The 21,223-nt window shown below is 43.1% G+C and overlaps 10 protein-coding genes across 10 annotated transcripts; 5 read left to right on the top strand and 5 right to left on the bottom strand.

Moving 5' to 3' along the window:
- Positions 1–5: 5 nt before the first annotated feature.
- Positions 6–2,788, top strand: K450DRAFT_260580 (uncharacterized protein). Its single transcript, XM_051592183.1, has one exon. The coding sequence runs from the start codon at positions 27–29 to the stop codon at positions 2,625–2,627; it is 2,601 nt and encodes an 866-aa protein (XP_051440668.1). The 5' UTR covers positions 6–26; the 3' UTR covers positions 2,628–2,788.
- K450DRAFT_260574 (uncharacterized protein) lies at positions 2,763–6,375 on the bottom strand. Its single transcript, XM_051592182.1, has 18 exons — positions 6,322–6,375; positions 6,201–6,238; positions 5,993–6,115; positions 5,730–5,923; positions 5,448–5,663; positions 5,221–5,356; positions 4,952–5,155; positions 4,808–4,884; positions 4,648–4,731; positions 4,516–4,581; positions 4,272–4,460; positions 4,105–4,203; positions 4,006–4,041; positions 3,812–3,939; positions 3,533–3,743; positions 3,291–3,458; positions 3,106–3,228; positions 2,763–3,036 (listed from the first exon to the last, which is right to left on the bottom strand). Exons 1-18 carry the CDS (start codon positions 6,336–6,338, stop codon positions 2,899–2,901), a joined length of 2,247 nt encoding a protein of 748 aa, XP_051440667.1. The 5' UTR covers positions 6,339–6,375; the 3' UTR covers positions 2,763–2,898.
- Positions 6,376–6,456: 81 nt separating this feature from the next.
- Positions 6,457–8,502, top strand: K450DRAFT_260568 (uncharacterized protein). The gene is made up of 6 exons (XM_051592181.1): positions 6,457–6,518; positions 6,579–6,746; positions 6,839–7,020; positions 7,078–7,452; positions 7,539–8,132; positions 8,208–8,502. Exons 1-6 carry the CDS (start codon positions 6,490–6,492, stop codon positions 8,339–8,341), a joined length of 1,482 nt encoding a protein of 493 aa, XP_051440666.1. The 5' UTR covers positions 6,457–6,489; the 3' UTR covers positions 8,342–8,502.
- A 1-nt stretch (position 8,503) lies between these two features.
- On the bottom strand, positions 8,504–10,139 carry K450DRAFT_260564 (uncharacterized protein). The gene is made up of 2 exons (XM_051592180.1): positions 10,118–10,139; positions 8,504–10,054 (listed from the first exon to the last, which is right to left on the bottom strand). Exons 1-2 carry the CDS (start codon positions 10,130–10,132, stop codon positions 8,597–8,599), a joined length of 1,473 nt encoding a protein of 490 aa, XP_051440665.1. The 5' UTR covers positions 10,133–10,139; the 3' UTR covers positions 8,504–8,596.
- A 520-nt stretch (positions 10,140–10,659) lies between these two features.
- Positions 10,660–12,103, top strand: K450DRAFT_284138 (uncharacterized protein). The gene is made up of 2 exons (XM_051593500.1): positions 10,660–11,210; positions 11,285–12,103. Exons 1-2 carry the CDS (start codon positions 10,681–10,683, stop codon positions 12,003–12,005), a joined length of 1,251 nt encoding a protein of 416 aa, XP_051440664.1. The 5' UTR covers positions 10,660–10,680; the 3' UTR covers positions 12,006–12,103.
- A 214-nt stretch (positions 12,104–12,317) lies between these two features.
- K450DRAFT_260560 (uncharacterized protein) lies at positions 12,318–14,138 on the bottom strand. The gene is made up of 4 exons (XM_051592179.1): positions 14,012–14,138; positions 13,797–13,858; positions 12,557–13,713; positions 12,318–12,480 (listed from the first exon to the last, which is right to left on the bottom strand). Exons 1-4 carry the CDS (start codon positions 14,106–14,108, stop codon positions 12,423–12,425), a joined length of 1,374 nt encoding a protein of 457 aa, XP_051440663.1. The 5' UTR covers positions 14,109–14,138; the 3' UTR covers positions 12,318–12,422.
- Positions 14,139–14,299: 161 nt separating this feature from the next.
- K450DRAFT_260555 (uncharacterized protein) lies at positions 14,300–15,225 on the top strand. The gene is made up of 3 exons (XM_051592177.1): positions 14,300–14,533; positions 14,621–14,936; positions 15,182–15,225. The coding sequence occupies exons 1-3, from the start codon at positions 14,324–14,326 to the stop codon at positions 15,214–15,216; spliced, it is 561 nt and encodes a 186-aa protein (XP_051440662.1). The 5' UTR covers positions 14,300–14,323; the 3' UTR covers positions 15,217–15,225.
- Positions 15,226–15,256: 31 nt separating this feature from the next.
- On the top strand, positions 15,257–16,984 carry K450DRAFT_260546 (uncharacterized protein). Its single transcript, XM_051592176.1, has 8 exons — positions 15,257–15,328; positions 15,407–15,656; positions 15,723–15,748; positions 15,814–15,984; positions 16,060–16,128; positions 16,191–16,608; positions 16,682–16,852; positions 16,920–16,984. The coding sequence occupies exons 1-7, from the start codon at positions 15,316–15,318 to the stop codon at positions 16,833–16,835; spliced, it is 1,101 nt and encodes a 366-aa protein (XP_051440661.1). The 5' UTR covers positions 15,257–15,315; the 3' UTR covers positions 16,836–16,852; positions 16,920–16,984.
- On the bottom strand, positions 16,682–18,724 carry K450DRAFT_260544 (uncharacterized protein). The gene is made up of 2 exons (XM_051592175.1): positions 18,067–18,724; positions 16,682–17,871 (listed from the first exon to the last, which is right to left on the bottom strand). Exons 1-2 carry the CDS (start codon positions 18,644–18,646, stop codon positions 17,066–17,068), a joined length of 1,386 nt encoding a protein of 461 aa, XP_051440660.1. The 5' UTR covers positions 18,647–18,724; the 3' UTR covers positions 16,682–17,065.
- Positions 18,725–19,943: 1,219 nt separating this feature from the next.
- On the bottom strand, positions 19,944–20,381 carry K450DRAFT_275411 (uncharacterized protein; the record flags this gene model as incomplete). Its single annotated transcript, XM_051593168.1, has 1 exon — positions 19,944–20,381. One exon carries the CDS (start codon positions 20,379–20,381, stop codon positions 19,944–19,946), a length of 438 nt encoding a protein of 145 aa, XP_051440659.1.
- Between the last annotated feature and the right edge of the window lie 842 nt (positions 20,382–21,223).

Here is a 21,223-nt window from a genome sequence, read left to right as displayed (position 1 = left end):
CTTAACGACTCATTGCTTGACTTGCCATGCCACCGTCTCTTGCGCTCCCTTCACCGGGAAGCAAGTCTGTAACTACTATACTGTCCTATAGACGGACATGGGTTATGTTGCAGAAGACCTTGTTGTCTAGTTTTGATACACCTGTGCCTCGACACATGACAACTTGGACAAAGCAACACCACTCGCGCAAATCGTCCAAACCGAGATCAAATTATAGTACTTCCAGGCACCCTACAGCTAGCCTGTGTACGAAAAGTATAGGAAACATCTTGGATCCTCACCAAAAACACCATGCGTTGGATACTAGCACACAATCATTGTTCAGGGGAACCGGCTCTTCAAGGAGGTTTCGTTCGTCTCAAGCAGCAAAGGTCACTTCCGTTCAATTAGAAGGCGAGGAGACAATTAACAAACAACAGCCAAAAGGTGCAACAATGCCATCCCATGGATCCATATATCAGCGGAATATTAATGAGTCAGGACACTCTCCAACCATATGTGCGTCAAAAGCGTTATATCAACGATGGAGACAGTTTCGATACAGCAGAACCGAAGACTTTGACAAGATGTTGATGGATCTAAGCCAAAGAGGATATGAATTGACACCTTTACAGCAATTCAAAATTTTGCGTGGCGCATTATATCAGATACCTGAACAAAACTGCCAAATGACTTGGAAAGTATACCAGCGATTGATCGAACGTGGACTTGACAGCTTTATGGAAGGCAACAATTACAGCCGTCTGTTGAATAACCTCAAGTATGGAAAAAGCAGCGACACTGTTCAGCGTATGCTTTCCGTTCTGGATCGGATGGAAAAGGCAGACCCTACCATGCCCTGCAGCTATCACTACTCCCAGATACTATTCGCCCTCTCTAGACATGGGCAGGTTCAGAAAGTTCGAGACCTTATGATAGATATGCATGACAAACACCTAGCGCTGTCGTCATCGCATTATACCTCGTTGGGTGTTGCCTGCTTGAATGCCCAGCCTGATACATTCTCCATAGACGACATAATTGCTGATTTTTCACATGCAGCGACGGTAGATCGCATTATACCTGAACGTCAAGCATGCAACATCATCGTTGAACTACTTTGTCGACGCTGTGAATTGCCTCGCGCTATCAAATTTTTACAATCAATGGAAGACGCTGCAGTAGATGCTGGACGCCTTTCACCGGACGCGCGAATGTATACCGAGCCTGATGTGTATACATATACCTCGCTGATTGCAGGATTTTGTCGAATGGGTGATCTAAAGGCAGCAAAGCGAGTTTTAGACGACATGACTCAAGCCAAGGTTTCACCAAATATTGTTACTTATGCTATCCTGGCCAACGGTTACTTGCAGCATCGAAAGACCAAGGAGGCACTCAGTTACATTGAGCACATGCGGTTGGTGGAGAGTACTGCCAAGCATCCAGTATATATGGCTCTCATGGTGAAAGCGCTAGCGCTCGATATGCGTAAAGTTGCCGAGGATTTGTACAAGGCGCTGAATGTAGAGATCAGTGGGAATTGGAATGCTCTGGACAACATGCAACGATCTGCATACGTTTTGATGAAGTTGGCAAATGGAAACACAAGAGGCGTTCAAAGTCGATTCCGGCACTATCTCCAGCACCAACCTGAGCTGATCAATTCGGTCATGGTCAATCATCTTATCCGCAGCCTGGGTATGAAGGGGGATATTAAAGGTGTTGAAGAAGCCTTTTCGTGGTTCGATTCAACTTCCGGCTCTCGTCACAAACTTGAACGCACTCGATATACCTATCATCACTACGTGCAGGCGCTCTTCGACTGTCAACAAACCGAAAAAGCGTTTGATGCGGTGACGGATATGAAGACACGAGGGTTTTCTGTGGATGCACTTACCTATGCCATCATCATCAAAGGACTTGTGGCCAATAGAGAGCTGGAAACGGCTTGGAAGATGTTTGAAATAATGAAACAAGATTGCACAACTCAAATTGAACCGAATGAGAAGACTGCGTATGCCCGTGACTCGCCCTTCATACGTGCAATATCATCCATCATGTCTGGTTTAGTGGATTCGGATCTTGGAAAGCAAAGCGATAGTATGAATGAACACACTCGTGATGCCAATTTGTTAGCGGACACGTTTACTGAACTTCGTGACATGGACTCCATGCCCATGACGCCACAAGCCAAAGATACCCACAACAAGGCTCAACCTGGTATTCAACGAGCATTTGCGATGTTTAGAGATCTGCAGAGTTCAAGGATTACCCGCCCAAACGTATATACATATTCAATCATCATTGCTGGATTTGCCAAACATGATATTCGTCGCGCCATGCAGATATTTCAGCATATGTTGGCTGACGGTATCCCGCCCAACGACGTCGTATACACTGCTTTAATTCAAGGTTTTGCCATCGCGCGTGATGCTAAAGGCGCATTAGCCCTCTTTGAAGACATGAGACAGCGCGAAATAGAACCTAATCAATTCACCTGGCATTACTTGCTTCGTGCCATGCTTCGATCTGGTGTTGACAAGGAATATGTTGATCAGGTCGGACATGCTTCTCGCAACGGCTTGCCATACAAACCACGCAAGCATAGAACCAAAAAATGGGAGCTCCTTGCTTATGTAAATTAGACCGTCAGATCCAACATTTTACTAGTTGCTTTTTTCTCACTCTTTATATTGTTTGCAAACTTCCTTCATCATCTTAATAGATCTAGAGTTGATTCGTATACCATCGAGCATTTACAGCTCCTCCAAAATAAAAATCTGTACATTTGTTCGACTCAGAATAAAAGAAATTTCATTCCTTTTGAAATATGTTTATTTTTACGTGTTTGCTCCATGGCATCTATGATTACGTTGCAAGTAGAGACATTAAGAGTGGCAATTCAGTGGCAGCAGATTATAATTCTATGACATTGAAGGTTGGCCAGTAAGGGTGGTACTCAAATGATATGTTAATTTTGGCTGATGTGTTCTTCATTATTCGCGTTATGGCCACTTGGTTAGAAATACAGGTTCGCATCATGGCTTGCACGTCCTATGTGAGTAAGGTGTTATATTAGCAAATGTCATTGGGATACCTTGTTCATTCCACTTTCATATTTACCTTTTTATACGAGTCAGCGCAAAGCTCTGTCTTGGTCTGTAATGCGCTTTCTGGAATAATGCGTCTGAGATTATCTTTTGCTCTATTGAGGCTCATCTGAGCAGCGTGCAACTGGTCCATAGGCTAAAGAGAGAATATTAGTAAGTGCGTAGAAACGGACAACAATATCGACGCATGAAAAATACCTTCTCCGATGCAACATTCACATCATTTCGAAACCGTTCATAAGGTGGAAGTTCAAAGTTCCAGAGATTGGCAAACGCCTTGAATCTATGTTGATAACGTGTTTCCTCGTCGTCAAAGGCTAAACTTGGTTTTTTGATTAAATTTATCTTCTCGAATGCAATCAAAGTCTAGCAAGTGAAAGAGACATAAAGATTAGTATTTGATGTAAACCATTACAACTGTTATAGTAGTTGGTACTCACTCGCCAAACAGATATGTTCAGATCGTATTTGATGCTGTTAATCAACTGCAAAGATTGGAATTCACATATTCTTTGTCGTTTCTGCGATGTGGGTGAAGATTGGCGAGCGTTGCTGCTTGTGTACGGTTCAGAGTACACGTCGCTTATGGCAATGTTCGCTTGTATATGTGAGTAGACATTATGTCGATAGGTTAGCAAGTAATCTACAAACCTGGGAGAAAAGCCAGTCAGATGGTTGCGCATCAAGGACGGTAAAATGAACAGCAAGCAGCAACTCACCAATAAATCATGGTGTATTCATGCGATCCATAAAGCTCAAGCTCAAATCCGAGCAATAGAATGGTCTCGATCATGTTAAGCCTACGATGATTTGTCCAATGGTAAAAATAATATTTACTTTCGTCGAACTGTAAAAATGGATATCTTAGACTTTGGTGTTACACCATCAACACTTTAAAAGCTGGTCCACTTACGCAAATTTCATTTAACTTTTCGTCCAGTGTGAAAGCCTAAGCGACCAATGTCATTTAGTGTTGCTGCTATACAGTCGTGAATATATGTCTTTAACTAACCTCATTCAAGAGAATTTCCCATTCTCCTAGTACTTTACACATTATCCGACGTTGCCGTGCTCGATTGTGACAATATATCCTGAAGATATCCAGGAAAGGCTACGATGATAACGTCAATAACTTGCTCATTATCCACATTGTTTGATACATAATGTTACAATGCTTACCAGTCCAGCACGCTCTAGAAAGGCATTGATTGCTGTTTTCGTCTCACGATAGCTCTCCTCTTCGATGCTTTGTGGTCGATGTTTAGAAAACCACCAAGATGGAGGTTGTAGCAAGTCAATCATGGATTCCGCGACAACCTCGTCAAGAGGGCATGACCCCAGGAATCGATAACTATGGTATATACTCGTCTGCAATTGCTGTGAGTAGAATGGATGTGCTTCTCAAGCTGATAATGATACTTACATTCAATTTTGACCGAGAAAATGCATCCGGATAGGGTCTGGAGGAAGCGAAATATTTACAAAAATTCTGTATAAAAAATATATGAGAAATTGCGAATGTTTTGAATGCATGAGTCGCAATGCTTTAGCTTACCAAAAGGGAGGCTACAGATTGGTAGTCCACAATGGAGCAAAGGGATGTCAGTCGACTTGACAGGTGGACAAAGGACTCCAGTGCCTATAAAAACAAAACGAATCCAATAAATTGTTGGTGAAATATATTCATAATGATAGACGAGGAGAGGCCAGCATACCTCGGCCTGAGTGGGCAATATAATTGGACGAGGAGGTGTCTGTGAAGTCAAAATGCGATTGATATTTTCGTCAAACGCTGGAACAAAACATGAGTCAAAGTAGCAGAGGGTTACGCAATGTAGAATCCACATCAATCAACCTACCACCATCCACTTCTTTTCCCAAATTCTGAGTGTTAAGAATCGATCCAGCATCTTTGCTAGTTAGCAGCTTTGTAAGCTCTTGTAACTCAGAGTCTGCCTTATGATACCATTCACACTTTGGTTGCGAAAAATACATATGGGCCAGGAGATAATGTTTGCGAGCATAAAGGCGGTTGAGTAGACCTTCGAACACAGCCAAGTTTTCTGAAAAGCGGATATGGCTAAACGACCCATATTTGTGCCCACACTTCCATACACACAACACTTACCGCCTCCCTCTGACGCCATTCTCTTCTTGAATTCAGATAACCAGTGTATAGCATAGTCTATTGCGTTTAACACTTCGGTGTCAGGATAATGTTCGCCTAATGACAGTCCAAACAGGTTCGTAGTAAAGTCTTCTTCCTGAATACACCCAGGTAAAACAGAATGATGAGTTCCTTCGTTCACAAATGTTATCTCACCTACAATTGTGCATGATGACTGAGCCACATACCTCATAGACATTTCCTGAAACCATTTCCCTCCATATTAAGTGGCAGCACTTTGTAGTTGCCAGTACATATGCTTTCAACACAGAGCTGACCAACTCTGGAGGCTGATCTATGCGCTGAGACGGTTCAATTTTTTCTTGCACCAGTGAAAAAACATCATGGAAGTACATGCAAGTAAATATCGTCTGCGACAGAGAATGCCCAGATAACCATGCCATCTGCATTGCGAAAAATTGATGAGCTTCTTTCCAAACGCCGTTTCATATGGTTACGCATAGACGCACCTCACAGCTCAACAGTCGGTCGATGACCCAAAGCACTTGCTCGCCACTAAGAGATTTAAGCGGATCAAATGGCTTTTTCTTGTCACCTTCCAATATCATCCCGGTGTCCATCTTTGGATCCATGATTTCGATGGCGCTCATAGCATCAAACAGCGTAAATGACTGTAAATGAACTAATTGCCCAACATCAAGATCTGCAATTTTAAGTTCGGTTATTATCAGGTTTCTTTTTGCATGGTCGATTATATGTAAATATCATGTACCATTCGATGCATTGTCTAACAACGTGGTGATATCTTTCCACTGGGGAACAAGGTAGTCGTTCTCGCGGTAAGGATTATATATCTCTTTTTCCGGGACATCTATGGCAAGTTTTGATATCGCTTCTTAAGTTGGAGCGTTAAAATAAAAGTTAGAACTTATGCACGCAATCAAAGGCTATCGTGTGTAGATTCAATATTATGGTCATACCCCTGATCTGATTGGTCTGACTAGACTCAGGCTGCTCCCTATGCATTCAAAAAAAGTCTTCATTAATGACCATCCGAGGAGCATGCTATACACGCAATGACAGGTACCGAAAGCTGCTTACTTCTGTGGTGCTGCCATGACAATGTTGACTTTCTCGTTTGCAAACTCAGTCGCCATCAAAGTCTCATTCGGACGCTCAGCACGTGACCCGTAAAAACCGACCAGCAAACTTGGTTTTCACAAAAAAGTTACCTGACAAAAATTCCATTCTTTCACTACACATTCTACTATGGAGAGCGTACTGGAGCAGCAGAGAAGGTAGGTTAAATGACACGAAACAGGATTTGATTAGACATGCATTGAACCATTTTGTCATAGTGCTCACGAAGAGATCGAGCGCTTAGAACAAGCCATCGTCGATCAGTACATGAATCAGCCGAAAACTCAAAAGGAACGACTAGAGAATGAACACGTTGTCAACAAGTTTCTGAACAAAATAACTGAAAAGAGCCAGCAGTTGTACGATCTTTACGAGGACAAGGACGGGTAGGTTTTTTCAATCTATAAAATTGACATTGACTAGTCGTGACGCATGGCTGTGCGATCTTTCTCGTATTAACTTCGCATCGATTTGGTAGAGCGCGGAAGAAAGAGATAGACGCATTAGCAACAACATCTGACACATTTGGAGATTTCTATGAACGACTCCGAGTTATAAAGGATCATCATCGCAAATATCCCAATGAATTTGTTGTACCATCAGAACTACAATTCATCATTCAAGAAAGACAAAAGCTCGAGGACGGTTCTGAAGAAGCTGGTAAGAGGAAAACAAAGTTTTTATACTTCTTATTGACGTGGCTAATGCTTTGAATAGAACTAGATACTCTCTTCTCTGGAGAAGAAGGAAATGGTCGGTTTTTGGATCTTAACCCGTTATATACACAATACATCAACCTTAAGCACATCAAACGGGTGGACTATTTGGCATATCTTTCAAACTTTGACGACTTCAAAGGATCATATCCTAAGGAAACAAAGACAACAGCGGATTACAGGAACTATTTGACAGCGTTGCAATCTTACCTTGAAAGCTTCTTCGCCAGAGCAAAGCCTCTTTACAATCTTGACGCTTTACGAGAAAAGTCCAAGGAAAAGTTCGAGTCAGATTGGAAAGAGAAGAAGGTGCCAGGATGGGAAAAGAAGCTTGGGGAGGAGGAGGAAGCTGCACCAGAGCTATTTTGCATCGCATGTAAGTTTTCATTGATCTCTATCGAAACAGTTTCTCTCCCACATTCAATGTATTAAATTACTATATTTCACTTCTGAAATATTTAGGCCAAAAGCAGTTCAGCAAGCAAACAGTGTTCGATGGTCACTTGACAGGAAAGAAGCATATAAAGGCGCAAAAGCAGCTATTGGAGCAAAAAGGACCCAATCTTGATCAAGCCGAAATAGAGAAAGCCAGACAAAAGGCATTAGAAGAGAAGGAGGACAAGGATAAGCCTGTTGCATGGCAAGAAGTCCTGATCTCAAGCTACGTAGACGCGCTATCAAGTCACCGTGAAGATACCAAGGCTAACGTTGAACGAAAGCAAGCACTTACAGATAGGGAGCGAGCGATAGAACAAGAGCAGGAAGATCATGAACTCGTTGAAAACGAGTCTGATGACGATGACGAAGACAAGATTTACAATCCTCTCAAACTCCCTCTTGGCTGGGACGGCAAACCCATTCCTTACTGGTTGTACAAGCTTCATGGTCTCGGTGTTGAATATCCATGCGAGATTTGCGGTGACTTCGTATATATGGGTCGCAAAGCATTTGACAAACATTTCCAAGAGTGGCGACACGCCCATGGTATGCGTGCTCTAGGTATACCAAATACACGCCATTTCCATGAAATAACGCAAATAGATGATGCATATACTCGTAAGTTCTTTTTCTTTCATGGCTGTTCCAGCTCACGGCTGACTTATAGCTAATGGATACTTTTCTTCATTTCAGTATGGGATAAACTCAAAAAGAAAGGTAGAGCGGATGAGTTCAAAGCTGATACGTTGGAGGAGTTTGAAGACGCCGAAGGCAATGTATTCAACAAGAAGACATATGAAGACCTTAAGCGACAAGGCATTCTCTAGACGTGGATCATATCTTTTTTTCCATGTTTACGCAAGAAAAATAGAAAAATAATGTGCTAGTTCAGTAGTCCTTAGGGTGATTATTATTTTCGCAAATTTTAACAATGTAATATCGATTTTTTTTTCTCAAATTGAACTGGTGTTGATGAAGTGAAAACCTGAACTACTGTAGATGATGTGAACTGCAACACGACATATATTTTATTATTGCATGGTATAAACAGATTTGTGTACAAATGACTCTATGGCAACCCTCTATTTCTTATTTCCTCTCAGTCTGTCATTCTTGCTGTACGGCAGATGGTTATTTCGATTCCTGGAAGGGTGATGTTGACGCCGCTTATCATTATAGCGATGCTGATGGTAATTTCTATAGCGTGGTCGGACAGTCTTTTCTAGAGGAGGATCACCTTCAATGTCATAAGTGTATCCAAGACAAAAATGTCCAGACATGATGGTAGGGGCTTCGTTACTTGGGGTCCAAATCGGCCGGTAACCTTCCTGTACATTATCCTTAAGTGCAGGCCTGCACCAGAGCGGAATGTATATTTCGTTGACACCTAGGTCTTTGCAGTATAGCTGATTATCCTCTACCTGAGCTTCTAGCGCAAGTCCATCAGGCGAGACTTCTCCAATGGATAGAATCTGTAGCTTTAAAGTATCGTTTGCTTTGGCCAACTTGATTAATTCCTGACCATAGTGTGTGTCTTTATCGATGGACTTTAATATAATTTCATCGCCGACGAAAGGAAAACGTTTCGCATTTTGAATGGTATCTGTAGACACAGATGATCCAACCTGTGCTAGCAATTTTTCGATTTCCGGTTCAGTGAACTTGATGTTTAAGCTCGATATAACGGGCTTCAGTACAGCTTTTCGCGTCCACCAAGTGACGATAGAATGTCGATCTTCAACATCTTGCGGTGGTGATTCGTTCTTTAACCGTCGTATATCGACCCTTTTGTTGTGTTCGTCAATAATACTTTTCATACACGCTAATTCTCGTCCAGGATCGAACCCACGAGGGGGGCTAACGATATGAAATACTTTGCCACTATCTAGAACATGCTGTGCGACCAACTGGCCTATCCATTGTTCAAATTTGGCAACATGGTTTTTGCGGTCATCATACATAACAAGCCTACGTAGGGATGGTTCTCGTTCGAGTAAATCCAATAAAAAAGTCTTCTTGAATTCCATGGTATTGTTGAAGGCTTGGATCCCGGAATTGAAGAGAGTTCCTTCTTCAATCATGTCTATGGGGTCTGGTCGCAGCGCTACAATATCAAACTGAAGGCCCTTGGACTCAAGCATACTAGTAATTATTTTTCCAAACGGATGAACCCGCCGTCCAGTAAGCATAACAGAGAGTTTGCTGCTATCTGCAATTGATTTCTTTGCCTCTTCAACCACTTCATCATTCCAATAGCTATCCCATGCAGATTGCTGTAGTTTGGTATTGTCACCTAGCGTCAAACTATTGATGTCCCGCCACCATCCTGGACCGATAGCACCTTCTACTAACACAATGCTATTGAGATTTTTGGAACAGATTTGGCTCATGAGAGGTGACATGAAGAGGGTCGAATCAAAGTCGAATATATCCAGCACAGTCGGTTTTGCGTCATTCTTATGCTGATAATACCTTGCCTGTTCGTACAATGTGTCTATGGCCTCTCTTTGCTCAGTTGTAATGTTTCGGCGACCATTTCTCTACATAGGATACCACTGTGAGAATCAAACTAAACCAATGGAGCTAATGTTACAGGTACGTACCGATGTATTTGTCATTCCAAGTTGTAAAAAGAACAGTAGAAATTTCGCAGCAGCTCGACTTTTTGACTTTTGACTCCGCCCCGCGGTCTGTGACTGCTCAACAGCTATGGACGGCCAGAGGTGAGAAAGATCAACGGCCATGCGTATTTGACTTTGAGCCGTTTTTAATGCATATTTCAAAGCACAAATCCAACAATACTACATAATATAATAAAATAGAGTGGGAAATTACATGGTGCGAACTACAAGTAAATAGCAACACGAATGGAAGTAATTTTCACAATAGTGTCGTCCAAGACATGTAATCACGAACACCAAATGATAAGCAGGCAGGTGAAGGTATTGTCAAAAGCGAACATCAACAATGGGAAGAACATATAGCGTTTGTCATCAGTTCAATGAGTTGGCACTGGGGCAAAGTCAGTTCACGTCGGTCATCCAAAAAAATTGTACTGACTAAGGGAGATTGTTGCGGGGAAATAGTCATCCGCTAAAAATGTATATAAGCTTTAATTTGGCTGCTCGCAACAAGCGCTTTCCACTTTTTCACTTTTTTCACACATATGGCATCCTCAAGACTGCAGCAAATCCAAACCCACTTGGCACCCAACCCTTCTGCACAGAAGACCAAGGTCGGTGTTCAGTCCCCTGAAGACGTTGTTGTTGTCTCTGCTCTTCGTACCGCTATTACCAAGGGTCGCAAGGGTGGCTTCAAGGACATGCTTCCTGAAGATATCCTCTCCGCTGTTCTCAAGGCCACTCTCGAGAAGACCAAGCTTGATCCCAAGCTTGTTGATGACATTTGCGTCGGTAACGTTGCTGCCCCTGGTGGTTTGGCCACTGCCTCTCGTATGGCTGCTCTTCACGCTGGCTTCCCTGATACCACCAGTCTCAACACCACCAACAGACAATGCTCCTCTGGTCTCCAAGCTTGCGTCCAGATTGCCACTGCTATCCAATCTGGTTTGATTGAAATTGGTATCGGTGCTGGCGTCGAATCCATGACTCAAAACTATTTCTCACGCAACATCACTACCTCCAAGAAGCTTACTGCAGAGTCCCAAGCTGCCGCCGACTGCCTTATTCCCATGGGGTATGTATTGACCTATATCTGAGTAACTTAACTTCATAGAAAGGGAGTATTAATCTTTGAACTTCATTTTCCAGTATCACCTCTGAGAACGTTGCTGCTGAGTGGAACATTTCTCGCTTGACCCAGGACGAGTTCTCCACACTTTCACACACCAAGGCCATCGCTGCCCAAAAGGCTGGTCTCTTCAAGGACGAAATTGTTCCCGTCACCGCCACCATTGTTGACAAGGATGGCAACGAAAAGACCATCGTTGTTGATCAGGACGAGGGTATGAGAGAGGGAACTTCTCCTCAGACCCTTGCCAAGCTCAAGCCAGCTTTCAAGGCTGACGGTAGCACTACCGCTGGTAACGCTTCCCAAGTCTCTGATGGTGCTGCTGCTGTTCTCTTGATGAAGCGTAAGACCGCCCACAAGCTTGGTCTTCCTATCTTGGGCAAGTATGTCACCTCTGCTGTTGTTGGTGTTCCCCCTAAGGTTATGGGTATTGGACCGGCTTTCGCCATCCCCGTTGCCGTTGAGCGCGCTGGCCTTAAGATCGATGATGTTGACATCTTCGAGTTGAACGAGGCTTTTGCTTCCCAGGCAGTTTACACTGTCCAAAAGTGCAACATCCCCATTGAGAAGGTCAACCCCAAGGGTGGTGCCATCGCTTTGGGCCATCCTCTTGGCTGCACTGGTGCCCGTCAAGTTGCTACCCTCTTCCCTGAACTCAAGCGTCAGAACAAGAAGATTGGATGCACCACCATGTGCATTGGCAGTGGTATGGGTATGGCTGCTATCTGGGAACGCGAATAAGTGTAGTTTAATACTAGCGTAATCTCCCTTTGGGGTCTCCCATTTTATTGTAGTATAGCAAAAAGATAAAAAGAAAATGCATTTTAATTATATCACCCGTAAGATTGTTTAGTCAAAAATGTTCCTGACGGATTTTTTTTTTTTTTTGTGATTGTGTTGTTCATGTAGCTTATCCCTCGTAATCGACTTGACTTTCTTCCTTGCAACAATGAGTTGTGCAGAGTCCGCCGCAACTGGTCCAATCATGTCATGGTAGCCCTCACGTCAGATACAGTCAAAGACGGTAAACATTAAACACACAATCATCTTACACTAGCAAGGTACACTTTTTATGACAAGTTTATATATGGTTTGTCTTTCCTTTATTTGCAAAGATACTGCTGATATTTCTTTCTTATTTTTCGTGTTTTTATTTTTCTAGTTTGATTCTGGCTCGAGAACCGCTCCGCTCTTGATCTTACCCCAACCAATGAGACTAGAATAGAGAAAAGCAAAAAAGATATTAGATACAAGTGAGTAACAATAAAAACAACACGAGATGAGAAACATACCGCCAGTGCTTGTCAATCTTTCTAGACAATGCAACCTTGTCACCAATTTCTGTGCATGTGGGACCAGTCAAAACAATCCTTGCCAAATCAGCCTTAACGGCGACGACGCGACCACCAGTAGAGACGGAACCGATGTTAACCAACAACAATTCACCCTTGGTGAGCTTGGCAACCTTGGCTTGCTTCTTGTCGTCGGTCTTGACACCAAGAAGTCGGCGAAGCAAGAAGTAAGAAACTTGCAATTCTGTGTAAATTTGAGGAAGAGTGCCGGGGAAACCAAGTTGCTGACCAACAAGACGATCACCACGGCAAAGAGTAGGATCCATCTGAGTACCAACACCAATCAAACCACCAGGAACGGCGAATTGAAGGGCATTCTTTTCAGCGTTAAGGGTAAGGATTTTGGACAAGATAGGTCTGCAACGAATCTTTCCTTCTTGATCCTTGACAATGACACCTGGGCGAACTTCGATTTCATCACCGAGCTTCAACACACCCTTCAAAATAGAACCACCAGCGACACCTCCCAAAAGTTGTGTAGTGTCAGCACCGGGCTTGTTGACGTCAAAGGAACGAATGACAATAAGTCGTGGTTCAGCAGAGAAGTCGCGAGGAGGAATGGGAACCTTTTTGACAATGTATTCAGACACGGCATCAATGTTGTACTTCAATTGGGCAGAGATAGGAATGACGGGGGCGCCATCAGCAACAGTACCCTTGACGAATGCCAAAATATCCTTGTGTTGTTCTTCAGCAGCAGATTCCTTGACAAGATCGACCTTGTTTTGCAAGATGATGATGTGCTTCAACTTCATAATTTCGATAGCAGCCAAATGTTCTGAGGTTTGTGGTTGAGGGCAGGATTCGTTTCCGGCGATCAAAAGCATTGCAGCGTCCATGACTGCAGCACCTGAAAGCATAGTTGTCATGAGAATGTCGTGCCCTGGGCAATCGACGAATGAAACGTGTCGGACCAAGTTCATCTTTCCACCACATCCGGGTCGCTCGCATGGAGGGTGGTCCTCCTTAGTTGAGCCGTATGATCGATAGCATCCAGGTCGAGCGCATGCTGGGTTATCGCACTTGTAGATCTTTGCGTTTGCATAACCGAGCTTGATTGTAATATTACGTTCCAATTCATTCTTGAAACGAACAGTCTAGCAGGAAGGAAAGAGTTCGAGATCAGTAACAAGGTTACATTTAGATTCACGAGATTAGTCCATCGAGAATCAAAGCTTACCAAGACACCCGAAATGGCTTTGACTACGGTTGATTTACCGTGGGCTACGTGACCAATGGTACCTAATGAAGCAAAAAAGGTAAAGAATGGATTAACATTGGCCACTACGGAATTCACATTGCCATGGTTACGGCCATTGTTGGGGTCCAACCGACGAATCGATCGCTCGAGATTAACATGTCAATTTGGCCCCACGATTGTGTGCTGGTACATACCAATGTTAATAGTAGCTTGCTTTGAAATAACCTCTGGTGAAAGAGGATTCAGCGTCTTTGGGTCGATTTCGAGAGTTGACTGTGCTTCGTCAGCCATGATGTATAAGAGACTAGAGATGCGTAAGTGACTCACAATCTCACAGCAACAATTTTTCTTCTTTGCTTTTTTTTCTCTAACACTCAGATTTGCACAGCAAAATTTCATAGTCGACGTCATTCGTTTTGCCGCGAAAAATTCAAACATAATCAAAAATTTGATAGTGGCATGAAGCAGATTTGGCAGCCATCTTTTTTTTTTTTCTACGACACACCATGGGCTACGATAAACTGGATGCTGCATTGGCATGGCAACGTAATTTGCCTCCAACTGGTTCCAACATCGTGATAGCTGATACCCTCAAGTCCAATGGAAACTTCTTACTGCATCACTTCATTGTAAATCACCTCAGAGCAAACCAGCCCGTGATAGTGATCGGGCTCAGCCAGATCTTCAATCACTACTTTCTGATCGGTAGAAAACTTGTAAGTATACGGACGAGCTTCATGGACGAGCGAATTTTTGCGCAGTATGTTTTATGTTGTATTGATTGCTGGTATGTTCTTAAATAGGGTATCAATTTGCAAACGCTCAAGCAAAATCAACAATTTGTCTTTATTGATGGCTTGACTCACCTTACATCATACACTCAAAAAGCACCATTCCCATCGGTGACAACACCAACCACACCCAACGCAGTGCTCAATGGAACCAATGTACAAGAATTTTACAATGCAATTCGAGAACGAGTGGAAGCCAGTGCGAAACAATCGCCAAACCCTCTTGTAATTATTGACGATGCCAATGTTCTGCTGTGGGCCGGATTTTCTCATAATGATGTGCTTTCATTGCTGCACAATATTCGAGTTTTGATTGAATCAGTGAAGGGTACGTTAGTTACGGTGGTTCATGCGGACGAGGAGGGCAATGATGACGATGAGAGTGACAGCTTTGTTCGAACAATGCTATCAAGAGCTGATATTGTTTTAATGGTGGAGCCACTTCAAAGTGGACAGTCCCGAGATGTGCATGGGCAATTGTCCATTATCAACGGCCCTAAACAGCGAGGATTGGTGGAGGCGCAGGCGCTTCATTACCGGTTAATGGATAATAACTGTACATTCTTTGCAAAGGGAATTGCACAAGGTGTACTGTGAAATCCATGTGACATAATAAACTCATTTTTTTTTCCTTAAAATTTACCAACTACTGTGTGTCAGCAGCATTTCCTGAGTCCGCCTATTCTTGATATCCAGAGTATTTGGTCATGACTACACAAGGTAAATAGACATCACACCTGCTCCAGACCATGCAGACCATGGTGCGCAACTTGAAATGGCAATAACCTGTCTATATAGAAACTCTTCGAACGTTACTGGAAAATCTCGAGGCATACAAGCCTACTATATTACCATCGCCAAAACACCAACGTCGGAGAGCATGTGTTTCCATAATCATCCGTTGGACGGGCCATGAACATAATTACAAGGACAAAGAACCAATGGCGACATCTTGGAGACAATTTTTGGACAAGCCTTGGGTGACAAACAATAAGAGTGGAGGGCCTGAGCTCCTATTTATGCAACGTGCAACACGGACGGGTGACCGGTGAGTTTTCAATGGACGACGACGCTCAATGTACGACATATGTTAATGCTATGGATATTTTGACAGTTGGTCTGGCCATGTAGCGTTCCCAGGTAACGTTAGATGATATCGGCGTGTCAACTTATGTACGAATTGAGATAGCTGATTGGTATTTTAGGAGGCAAGAACGAGAAAGATGAAACGGACATTGAGACTGTGGTGCGTGAAACTTGGGAGGAGGTCGGTTTGGATCTCAATACCGAAGACTTTATACCTGTTGGGCGATTGGATGACCGCGAAATTACCTCAGCACAAGATGGCAAGCTGATTATGATGCTATCGCCTTTTGGTAAGAATATACTAGAAAAGCCTTATATTGATAAGGGATATCGGTGGAGCGGCCAGCTTATGAAAATGATATTAGTCTTCCTGCAGGTATCTCCACAGACTCCAACACTGAAACTGCAAACCTCTGAAGTTGCATCTGTTCATTGTAAGTGGGGACATAATAGTAAACAGCTAGTGAACCTACGCTGATTTTAAACATGATTTCAGGGATACCTCTACAATTCTTCCTATCTGTTGAGCCGTATGCTTATCGACCAATGAAGATCAAATTAATGAACAAAATGCCACCACACCTTCGATCATTAGCTCCTGTCGCACAAGAATTGTTTGGCAACATGGAAGTGCCCGCCATCGATCTGCCAGATGGAAATTCTTCCTCACCCCCAAGGCTATGGGGTTTGACGCTTGGAATGACCAGCCAACTGATTAGCTTGACAGCTGAAACTACTACCTCAGGGAGGCCTATCCGGTCGAGAAACGAAAAGAGACTCGCATTTGTAGATTTAGAACGCTCTCCTCCAAAATATACTTTCCCAGACATAGCTGCGCTTGTCTGGCTTTTTTTCAAGGTTGGCATTGCATGGCAAAATATTCGAGGCGTAAGGAAGCGAAGTAAATTGCGGATGTAAGTTTTCTAGAGTTGAAAATGATCCAGATGAGCCAGAAGCTAATTGTTATAATTTTTACGCGCTTTACAGTAATTCATGGGCCGAAGATGCTGATCTGCCTTTGTATTATGCTGCGCTTCGAAAATCACTGGCTGTTGCTGGCATTCTCCGCGTAGCCGGAGTCATGATCATTATCCTCAAGGCGTACAAGCTACTTAAACATAGACGCGGTGTAATGGCTTAATGTGTAATACAGATTTGGTAGGCAATTTATTAGTGACAAGGAATGCAGCAGCAACGGATGCAAGACCTAAAATAATGTAACAAGAACACTAGGTATTGAAGGAGAAGAGAAATCTATCGGATGATATAATGTACTGTACAGTAGAGAAAGGAATAAATAAGAAAAAAAAAATGGAAAGGATATTGTAAGACAAAAGTCAAGAACAACGATGACCAATAATATAAGTAACTTTAAAACATTTCGTGCGATGCCGGTTCGACCACCTTTGCAGAAGCAAACGACGGTGAAAGGGGAGACCGTGGGGATCTTGGCGTGGATCGATGAGAAGAAGGAGATCCAGGTCGCGAGAAGATAATACTTGAGGGTTTGGATGAAGTGTTGGATGAGGTATTTGAGTCGTCGGCACGTCGTAGGCGCAACTTGACTGTATCGTCTATCTCGTCGGCAGCATGCATCACCACATATTCCCCATCATCGCCAGGTGCATGCAAAGCATCTTCAGGTTTATCCATATGTCCCAACAGATATTCTTCATCGTCCTCCATGTTGACCAGCCGCCTCTGCTTCTCACGCTCAGCCCGCTCCTGAAGGATGTAAGGGCGAGCCGACTCCAATGACCCAAAGGCATTTCGAAACGTGACTTTTGTAATGCCCAAATAATCAAAGCGAGTTCGGGCATCAGCGCGCACTGTGGGTAGAAAGGGATATGCGGCGAAAAAGGCCAAAAAGGCATAAATGCTTCCGCCTACCAGATCAATCATGTAATGATGTGTCAGATACATGGTAGACCACCACAACCAGAGCGTGTAGCCAAAGGCCAATGGCCAAAGACGTGGACGCAGATAAACTAAGAATAACATTTGGGTGGTCGCACAACCACTATGCAAAGAGGGGAACGCCCCGAAAACCATGGGCGAAGCGCCAAAACTGGCTCCATAAAGATTGAGTCCAAGGATCTTATCGATTCTAGCCAGACCGGCCGGCTCGCCAGGAATCGAATAATCAGCAGGAGCATTTCCGTACTTATTTTCGTACCCTATAGTAAAAAACCGGGAAATAAAAAAAAAAGGTGATAAGTATACAACATTTCTTTTTTTTCTAAAAAGGAGAAATTCCAAACCTCACACTGACCAAACCAATCGGTCAGGCCCAGTGACGGCGGAATTCACCTGTTTGGTAATCTTTTCCCTTTCTTCCATTTTGGAGTGTGGGATAAGAAACAAATACTTACATGGTGCGGCGCATGGAAATAAAAATTGGGTCAAGACTCCTGCTAGATTCATGTAGGCAAAGGCGGAGGCAAAGACGTCTAAGCAGCCTGGTGGACCAAAGTACCACATGGCAAAGGAGAAGGCGAATGGGAGCGAGAAGTGGATAACACCGTAAGGAATCCAAGCCAATATATCGAGTACAGGATGCGTATGTCGAGATATCAAATCAGACAGACTGTTTCCGTACAGAATTCGCTCCAGGGTCGGTAAGACGTTGACAAAAATGTGCTGAGGTCTCATTTCCACCGGAATAAACTGAGCAGTGTAGTAGGTAATTAGCCATGTGAAGATGGGAAGGAATGGAATTACGAATCGTCGAACGTAAGGGACTGCTGTGGCGCCGAGCAGCAATGCCATTAACAGGAGGCAAACATAAACTGGAGGGAATTTCACAAAGCTGAAATCGATAATCCAAAACATGGCCATGAAGGGATATTGTAAATCATAGGCGGACCACTGTCGAGACATGAGTCCAGCCAGAGGCGTTGGCAACTTTACGCTTTTCAGTCGGTCTGTCAGCATATGATAGACAGACGACATGTAACAAAAGAAAGGTTTAAAGAGTAAGGACGGAAGGTTTTTCTTTTGTAAGTCTTATGAAAAATTTCAAACACCTCCCTCCTCTTTTTTTTATTTCGGCGCAAGGAAAAATTTGCCACCGGCCGTACCGTGAGCCTATGATACTTTGCAAAAAAAAAAAAGAAAGTGCTATGAAACAAAAACCGCAATGACAAAATAGATTAGCCGGAGTCGATCGGATTCACTCGTGCCGGTGATCCATAGTAAACATCTTTCATTGACAGGCACGCTTCACTTCTCCTGGTAGCTTATGGGGTACCATGTCCCGTGCAGTGTCATTGACCCAATAACAATGGTCGAGTACCTCCGGGAAAAATATATGCCTTGTCAACAAATACAAATTATGACCTCGTTTGATTTGCTGAATTGTTTACATGTTCGGTTTGGATTCTGACCAATAAACTTCAAGCGAAATTGTCTCAAGCATTGAGGGCAAATGAGTAGATAAATTTGTGGTTTATACATGGGGGAATGTTAAACTGTGTGCTGTGGGCCAAAGTGCGCGGAACACGGGAATGCCAAGGAAAAAGAAAAAATGTGGACATAGAAAGGTTGGAGAGGAGAGAATATGTCTACCAAATGGGGAAATCGTCGACAGCCATGCTCAACACAGGGTGACCCAAAAGTTGTTAGCAAGTAAAGTTTTATGGAATGTCTACTGATTCCAAGAAACTCTTTGTCGGGCCTTCTATGATTTAAATTTGTACGACCCCACGCTACCCAGAGATTTGACTCAGCAGGTTCACCTGCTGTTCCCTTTACCTGTTTTGTGAGAAGAGAATAACAGGGTTATGAATTCAAGACAATGTACAACATGAAGACTGTATTGAATCTCTTTGAATACAACTAGGCACTTATCAGATGAAAGCTGTGCCGCCAACAACATATAAACTTTTCACGAAAGGTCAAGCAGCTCTGCAGTAAAGATATCTTAGCATTGATGAAAACTGGTACATGGACTTGTAACGATTACAAGCCCCATCGCATTGAAAACATCAGGCTATCACCAACAGCCGTGCTAGATAATTAAAAGGTAAGGTCTGTCGCCAAATACTGTGCTCCCATACAGCGTTCGGCATTATGCCCGAGCCGCTGGCAGCCAACTTACAGTATTAGAAAATGATTTTCTTCCTTCACCTAAATGGTATTTTTTTTATAATCTCAATTTAATGGGCAAAAATATGTCCAAGGTACAAATGTGCGAGAAATGCAACGTTACTTTATATACTTTGCAAATGGCTATGTACAGCTAAACTATTCACATCTTTGACTGCTCAAATGGGATGGCCTTATTTTCCTTGGCCCACAATTTTTCAGCATCTGTGTTGGGCATAGGTGGGTTGATGCCGTTGAGACGCCAAGTATCTCTGTCATGTTCTTCAATATGGATCTCCCAATCTAGTCCTCTGTCCTTGACATAAGGGCCGAAAGCCGCCTCAAGCGCATTAAGAACCGTCTGCTTGCGCTCATACGTATCCATAGTTCTGGCCAAATGTTGACTGACGACGCGAACAAAGTTGGTGGCAGGTTTACCGCCAATCATGATGGAATCACTAGGGACTTCATTGAATACGACAATAACGTAGAAGGCAGGTAGACCAGTGGTAGTATAAATCTTGGTGATGCGTTCTGAAATCTCCAGCTTGTCCTGGGCAGAGAAGAGACCGTTTGCGTAGTAGAATCGGTGAAGAGGCATGTTGTTTTGGTGTTGGTTTGAATTTGATGTGGTATGATATTTTCTGGGGGTTATATATTCGTCGAGTAAATTGTCAGCATTGCCCTTGGCCGGTCAGTCATCTAATTTTCCATTTTGGGAACTGATAAATTTACCACAAACGGAATATTCTTGCTTCTAACTGTGACTATTGGCTCAGTGTTTGACTGAACATTATGCAGTTGGACCACCTATTCGAATTGAACACGTCTGTCGCATTAATAAACATTAACATTCAGATATCTCTCGTGATGACTAAAGAATCAAAGGATTGTACGGCAACAAAACATATGTGGTTTCTACACTGCCAAAGCGTACGTCGCAGCTTTGTAGAGACCCTTGGTTCAAACGGAGAGCATTGCGACAGCTGGAAAAGAACTGATTTCCTCATATGGATATGATACATAGCATTAATATAACAAAATAAATCTATAGTTTATATGTCGTTAGCAACTACGTGTTGAGCGATAAATCGACAGCCCTGACAATGGAAAAAAAAAACGCGGTGGTTTATAACAAAAAAAGATGGCCAACCCATCTTTTTTTAACAGATTACGGGAGAACTGCAGCTATGATAATGAGCGTCAAGTTAATTACGATTGTGTATGATTAGATACGTTGAATTAAAACATATATGTATGCGGTACTCACCATCAGAGTGCCAGTCCTCCAAAAAAAATACGAGCAAGGATACGGATTGTGCAATTAACGCCGGATTGTTTTGAGACGTACGCGTTTATAGCCTACAGCAGCTATTCTTTAGCATTGCAATCATATTTGATGTTCAAACGTAAAATCACTTACTTTTAGTCATTCCGGAAACC

This window comes from Umbelopsis ramanniana (genome assembly GCF_025399195.1).
Source record: "Umbelopsis ramanniana AG unplaced genomic scaffold K450scaffold_82, whole genome shotgun sequence".
NCBI lineage: Eukaryota > Fungi > Mucoromycota > Umbelopsidomycetes > Umbelopsidales > Umbelopsidaceae > Umbelopsis > Umbelopsis ramanniana.
Note: the sequence above shows the minus strand (reverse complement) of the source record. Positions and strands in the feature narration are given on the sequence as shown.

Excerpts from the sequence above, each read along its gene's own strand:
- K450DRAFT_260555 (XM_051592177.1), top strand. The coding sequence starts at position 14,324 with ATGGGCTACGATAAACTGGATGCTGCATTGGCATGGCAACGTAATTTG. Across the intron at positions 14,534-14,620 it reads TTCTGATCGGTAGAAAACTT|GGTATCAATTTGCAAACGCT; the intron begins GTAAGTATACGG and ends GTTCTTAAATAG. Across the intron at positions 14,937-15,181 it reads TTTGATTGAATCAGTGAAGG|GGAATTGCACAAGGTGTACT; the intron begins GTACGTTAGTTA and ends TTCTTTGCAAAG.
- K450DRAFT_260546 (XM_051592176.1), top strand. Across the intron at positions 16,129-16,190 it reads TGAAGTTGCATCTGTTCATT|GGATACCTCTACAATTCTTC; the intron begins GTAAGTGGGGAC and ends ACATGATTTCAG. Across the intron at positions 16,609-16,681 it reads AAGCGAAGTAAATTGCGGAT|TAATTCATGGGCCGAAGATG; the intron begins GTAAGTTTTCTA and ends CGCGCTTTACAG.
- K450DRAFT_260574 (XM_051592182.1), bottom strand. Across the intron at positions 5,664-5,729 it reads ACCGACTGTTGAGCTGTGAG|ATGGCATGGTTATCTGGGCA; the intron begins GTGCGTCTATGC and ends TTCGCAATGCAG. Across the intron at positions 4,461-4,515 it reads TTTCTCGGTCAAAATTGAAT|ACGAGTATATACCATAGTTA; the intron begins GTAAGTATCATT and ends CAGCAATTGCAG.
- K450DRAFT_260568 (XM_051592181.1), top strand. The coding sequence starts at position 6,490 with ATGGAGAGCGTACTGGAGCAGCAGAGAAG. Across the intron at positions 6,519-6,578 it reads GTACTGGAGCAGCAGAGAAG|TGCTCACGAAGAGATCGAGC; the intron begins GTAGGTTAAATG and ends ATTTTGTCATAG. Across the intron at positions 7,453-7,538 it reads AGAGCTATTTTGCATCGCAT|GCCAAAAGCAGTTCAGCAAG; the intron begins GTAAGTTTTCAT and ends TGAAATATTTAG.
- K450DRAFT_284138 (XM_051593500.1), top strand. The coding sequence starts at position 10,681 with ATGGCATCCTCAAGACTGCAGCAAATCCAAACCCACTTGGCACCCAAC. Across the intron at positions 11,211-11,284 it reads GACTGCCTTATTCCCATGGG|TATCACCTCTGAGAACGTTG; the intron begins GTATGTATTGAC and ends TTCATTTTCCAG.
- K450DRAFT_260560 (XM_051592179.1), bottom strand. The coding sequence starts at position 14,108 with ATGGCTGACGAAGCACAGTCAACTCTCGAAATCGACCCAAAGACGCTG. Across the intron at positions 13,859-14,011 it reads GCAAGCTACTATTAACATTG|GTACCATTGGTCACGTAGCC; the intron begins GTATGTACCAGC and ends TTGCTTCATTAG. Across the intron at positions 13,714-13,796 it reads AAGCCATTTCGGGTGTCTTG|ACTGTTCGTTTCAAGAATGA; the intron begins GTAAGCTTTGAT and ends CCTTCCTGCTAG.
- K450DRAFT_260580 (XM_051592183.1), top strand. The coding sequence starts at position 27 with ATGCCACCGTCTCTTGCGCTCCCTTCACCGGGAAGCAAGTCTGTAACT.
- K450DRAFT_260544 (XM_051592175.1), bottom strand. The coding sequence starts at position 18,646 with ATGTCGTCTGTCTATCATATGCTGACAGACCGACTGAAAAGCGTAAAG. Across the intron at positions 17,872-18,066 it reads ATTTCCATGCGCCGCACCAT|GGTACGAAAATAAGTACGGA; the intron begins GTAAGTATTTGT and ends TTTTTACTATAG.